At 34.7% G+C, this 5,785-nt stretch overlaps 2 protein-coding genes and 1 pseudogene across 2 annotated transcripts in view; all 3 read right to left on the bottom strand.

Annotated features, from left to right (window-relative positions):
* Positions 1-374: 374 nt before the first annotated feature.
* Positions 375-2,143, bottom strand: LOC107834960 (uncharacterized; annotated as a pseudogene).
* A 1,559-nt stretch (positions 2,144-3,702) lies between these two features.
* LOC107834962 (uncharacterized) lies at positions 3,703-5,076 on the bottom strand. The gene has a single exon (XM_016666991.1). It carries the CDS (start codon positions 4,974-4,976, stop codon positions 3,747-3,749), a length of 1,230 nt encoding a protein of 409 aa, XP_016522477.1. The 5' UTR covers positions 4,977-5,076; the 3' UTR covers positions 3,703-3,746.
* Positions 5,077-5,361: 285 nt separating this feature from the next.
* Positions 5,362-5,785, bottom strand: part of LOC107834961 (uncharacterized) — a 7,601-nt gene continuing 7,177 nt past the window's right edge. The window contains 1 exon segment of the mRNA XM_016666990.1: positions 5,362-5,368. Coding sequence (XP_016522476.1) covers positions 5,362-5,368 — 7 coding nt within the window.

Below are 5,785 nucleotides of genomic sequence, written 5' to 3' on the forward strand. Positions count from 1 at the left end.
AAGAAAACTAAAAAAATACATTTGTAAAAACTTCAGAAAAAGAATTAAAGAATAAAAGGTTTCTTTTACCTTCAATTGTCAGCACAAAATAATATGGCAGCTCAAGGAATCGAACCTTGTTCCAAATGGAAGTACCATTACAACTGCCTTTGCTTTTTATGTGCTATATGACAAGGTAAAGCAAATCCTGCATTAAGAACAGCTTCAAAGATTATATACATATATATTAACTATTGAAATTCCATAATATGTTTTAGATCTCAAAGGTAAATGAGATAACATCAATGTAAATGAAAACATACCAATTTCTAAAATATTAATCTTTCATTATTACTTTGGGTATGTATGAAACGCTTTAGCTGTCTAACTTTCAAAAATGCTGTCTTAATGTAAGAAACGAAACCCCTAAAGTGACTTGATATTTCATTAATTATGAAATATCAATTAATTTTAAATAACTAAAAAGGTTTTGTTAACTTTTCACATAAAGTTGCATTAGCAACTACTAAGATACTTTTAATTAAATTGGAATAGAAATGTTTCACTAATAAGGTATTTTATTTGATTTATGAATAAAATTTGATATAATAAAATATATTTAATATATTGAAATGTCTTATCTTTTCATTCATTGTAATCAAGAAAAGAAAAACTTTTTTAATGTTCTTAATGTCACATGATTAAAGCAGCTTAGAACCACACATTAAACCCCGAGATTACTAAAATGATTACAATTTAAAACTACACATTATACCCTCATGATCACTGAAATATGTTGGCACAACTACTGCCTGAACTTCATATATCTGAGATTTAATATAACCATGATCTATCAAAGTACCTTTTTCAGTGGTTGCTTCTTCAACCATTTGTAGGTATCCTTTATCAGAAACAAATGTTGATATACTTGATGACTTAAAAATATCATCATTAAAATCTCCAATCAGTGCTATTGTGTCATTTTGTTTCTCAAGCCAATCAAGTAACTTTGCTAAATTTTTCTTAAATAGTGACAAAGGATATAATGGTGGTCGGTAAATTACCCCAAGGACCATGTTAAAACTACAAAACCGATACACTAAACATTCCAAATTCAGCTCTGGTTGTTGTAGAATTTCAAATTCCAAACCATGAGCAGAATACATGCCAACACCACCATGTTGTTGGTCTTGCAACGCAATCAATTCTGGATGCCTTCTGGTATACGATAAATGTCGGGGTCGGTTGGAAAAACTATAACCATCTATCATTACTGTATCTGCTTGGGTTGAAGATAACCATGTTTCTTTGACAGCAACACATTTAGGTTTCCATTTTTCTGTAAAGCAGGCCAAATCTTTTACATGCCGATTTAAACTTTGAACATTTATCAAGAATACAGTAAAAAGAGATGTGTTAAATCGATCCAACTGAAAAGATCCACTCGAAAGGGGCGTCATACTCTGAAGAGCAACAGCAATGTCATCCTTACAATATATCTTTTTTTCATCAAAATCTTGAATCGTCAAACCTAAAAGACTTCTAACGCGACTTACAGCAACATAAGCTTGTCCCGGTGAAAATATTTTATTAAAAGAAACAACAGCTTCAACAGTTATTCCTTGAACTTTGTGTACAGTACATGCCCATGCTAACTTAAGGGGAAACTGTCTTCGTAGCCCACCCTTTAAAGTTGCCCTCTCTTCTTCAGGTTCAATGGGTGTTGATTCTGCTAAATCTGATGATATATTGAGACAGCTCTTCCTTTTTTTATGCCTACACGATCATCATCAAATTTAACATAGATACATTTAGGAAACTTAGCCTTTTCTGGTATTAATATTTCTGTAACGGTACCGCTAACACCATTGACAAGACCATCGCTAATGTCTACATTTTTAAACAGCATAACACGTGCGCCTTTACCCAACAACAGCACTTCTGATAAAGAATGAGTCCCTTCTAACAACCTCAGTTTTCCTGTTTTTTTATCATTGACATAGTCTTGTGCCCCAATCCTTAAAAATTCAGGACAAGTCTCAAATAAACGATTAATATTGTGCTCATTTACTTGATTATTAGTCGCAAATATGTGCAAGGCTGAGCTAACCTCACCTGTTTCACAAGTTTTTAAAATTTTTATATCATCAGCAGTAATACGCATGTGTTATCAGGAAACTTGCACACAGTGGACAATAACCGTTTTGATTCATATTGAATTGCTTTGATTAGATGACTTTTCCCGGTACCAGCTCCCCCAGTTACAAAAACGTGCATTGGTTCTGGATTTTTTCCATTAACTTTGTCTAAACACCACTGCCGGATTTGATAAAAAACAGAAAACTGTTTTTCATTCAAAGATCTAATCAATGCAAGGCCTTCAGATCTACTAATTTGTTTTTTCTCAAATACTGAAATTTCTTTACGGTTAGAACTTAAATCAGGAATATGTTCCTGAGCATCATTTTCTACTGCTGTTTCTTTTCGTAATTCAACACACTCCAAGCGTTCTAATTCAAACCTCTGGACACAACTGAGCCCATCCATCCTCCAACATTGCATCAGCAGTAACATTGTCCACAGCCTCAAAATGATCAGATTCCAACTCAAATTCACTCCTATTTAAATCTACTACAAACTTTACAGAATGTTTTGTTCCATCAACAAATCCAATAACACCAGTCTTGTAGAAGTCACCATAGCTTTCAAAATGCGCAGGCTTGAGTTCACTATCAAAGCGATAAGGCAGAAATAGCTGCATTATGCTTTGATAAAACTTTTCTGGCTGTTTTGTTTCAGAGAAACGTGCATATCGAACAACTGCTGGTTTTGTCCGAGTTCTTTTGGCAACAAACCCAAAATCCTTATTCAACTTTACTGCATTTCTACATTTCTCATTTTTGTACAAAACACGATACTCTGAAACAAACTTAGCCAGGCACATATCACTAAAGACATCATCATTTGGCCTATTCTTATAGCGATCAACAATACCAGTCATCCACATGTCTTCTGGAGTGAGATCCTGTGATGCAGCTTTCTCTCTCAAAATAGAAATCAGTAAACTCATTTTTGTGATATTATCGCCCGTAGGAACAAAAACCACTTTCCGAGAACACTCCTTTAAATGCATGTTGGTTAGTCGGTATACTGCTTCCTGTGCACAAACATCCCGATTATGTAAATAGACGCTACCAAGTTTCTTTAAAGCTTCTTTAGCACTAACATTTCCATCTTTGGCTGCTTCTCTTTGTGCATTTCCCAACAGAAGGCCAATTTCACGTTCACTTTTGGACATGTAAGACACTATATAAACACAAGCATAAGCATCAACACAATACTGGATATCGATATTTGCATTCCAAGCTTTTAACAGCTGCCTGCTATATTGATTAATCCAGATTTCGTTAATTTCTCTTTTCAAGACGACATGAGTATTCCTAGTGGATTGCTTGTATGCCATTTCAAATAAATCTTGATTTATATTCAAAGCTTTAAACATTTCTTCCACAGAACTGTATGGACAGTTCTCATCTGAGATGGCTTTCTTGACATTTGTTAAAATTTCACTTGCTACATCTCTGTCCATTTGTTCCCGAGTTGTCTTATCCTTACATTCGCAATGTGCTTTATCATCAGTTTTATCCAAATTGCACTTACAAGTCTTAACCATATTTTTCACCACGACAAATAAATATTCGAGAAGATGCAGGCCGAGGGAAATTGAAACGACAGACAGTTTTTTTCTTTTTACAAGTTTTTGAATGTCATTTTGAATGCTGCTGTACAGATGTAACTACTTCAAACAACAGGTCTTCTTCGGATGGAATTTCACATGTGACATACTTATCAATAAACACTATAACCTCCTCATCTGTATTCTTGTCCAAAACTGGAGCCCCAGAAATCCAAAAAAGACAATGACAATGGGGAGAACCACGCTGCTGGAATTCTACACGATAATAGTAATCTTCAATTTTTCCAATCGGATTTGCAGGAGACATTAAAACTTCTTTTACAAAAACATGCCATCTAAAATCAAACATTCTGGCAGCAGTAACAGGGTTTCGACGCAGGAGTTCACACTTATCTGCCCACTGCAACTGTTCCAAAGTCTGCGTTCGTCCTTCCTGCTTTAAAATGCTATAAAGTAGATTTTTCCATCTCATATCAGCAGATGAAAACGAGGCAAACCATGTGGGTTTTCCCAACATTCTAACACAAGCTAGCAAGTCGCGTTGAGCAGACTGCCAGAAAGCAGGTGTGCCTCGAATGGGTTTCAAGAAGCGATATCCGTCATCAAATTCCAACAACTTATTTAAAGAGTTTTCATCCTTCAAAACCTCAGTCATATTTTGAGATGTACAACTTGTGCCTTTACGTAAAGCTATTGACACTTTAGAAACAACCTGTTCCAGTTCTGACATGTACTGTGCAAAGAATATATATTCCACATTACGCGCAAATCTACCATCAGCATGAAGAAGTCGGTTATTAAAATAACAACTCAAAGTCAAACGATACTGCCGCTTTTCATATGTGTTAAAACCCGATGGGAACAATACAGGGAAACATTTTGCTTCATTGGTAGAATCAGAAAGAAGTTTTATAGGGTTATTATTTTCACCTGGCGCTACATTCAACACATTATCAACATACACATCCAAAGCTTCTTGGCCGATATCTACCGGCATCAGACAAGTGTCCTGAAACATACAGTGCGTCTGTCTGTCATGTAAAAGGTCATCATCATTATCATCTATTGACATGTCTTGATCTTCTTTACAACCATCATTTTTTTTAATCAAACCGTTATCTTCCAGAGAAAACTCATTGATCCAAGATTCATTGAACTCTACATCTTTATAAAAGAAGTTACAATGCTTCAAGTACCAAAGAGCTTCCTGGACATGCATTGTGTCAACATACTGGTAATCATAATGACCTTTGTATGTCAATTTCCGCTTTAACTTAACAGGTAACAAAGATCCCTCCATATTACTACGAGGTAGCAAACTGCATGTTTCAACAATATTTGCAGGGACACAAGTAACAGGACCATGAACTCCATTTTGCCCACCTTTTGGCAATGCTAACATCTTCATAAATGGTATATGCAAAGCTATTAAATGTTGTTCTAAAGTATTCAAGCATGCCAACTGAGGTGGGATGGGATCAAGTGTTAAATTATTACATGAACTTTCTGGGGGCATTTCACCTCTATTAATTTTATAATGACAACAATAGCAGATATATAACTTATTTCGACAGGTTTTGAGATTACATGGTGATATGCACATGTTGCTACATCTATGCACATAATCATTACTTCTGCAATGAAGGACATTTATTTAGTTTTCCTGTAGGATTCTTTACAACAATTCAAAACCTGATGTTTAAATAACAACCGAAAGCACACGCAACACACAAAATTGGGCCCCTCTTTTACTTTGTCCAAAAATTGCTGAACAACAAAATCAAACTCTTTTGACTTTGTTTTAATCTCCCGTCTTTTTAGCTCTACATTTGATATTATGTTTCTCTTATGTTGTGGATTAAGATATTTTTTTCTACTTAACTGTATAACTTTTTCTCGGTGAGATTCGTCGTCATTATATTTAGTAATGCTCATTTGTTTAACTTTTTCTCGGTGAGATTCGTCGTCATTATATTTGGTAATACTCATTTGTTTAACTTTTTCTCTGAGATTCGTCGTCATTATATTTGGTAACACTCATTTGTTTAACTTTTTCTCTGTGAGATTCGTCATTATATTTGGTAACACTCATTTGTTTAACTTTTTCTC

The sequence above is a fragment of the Poecilia formosa genome, unplaced genomic scaffold, assembly GCF_000485575.1.
Source record: "Poecilia formosa unplaced genomic scaffold, Poecilia_formosa-5.1.2 Scaffold870, whole genome shotgun sequence".
NCBI lineage: Eukaryota > Metazoa > Chordata > Actinopteri > Cyprinodontiformes > Poeciliidae > Poecilia > Poecilia formosa.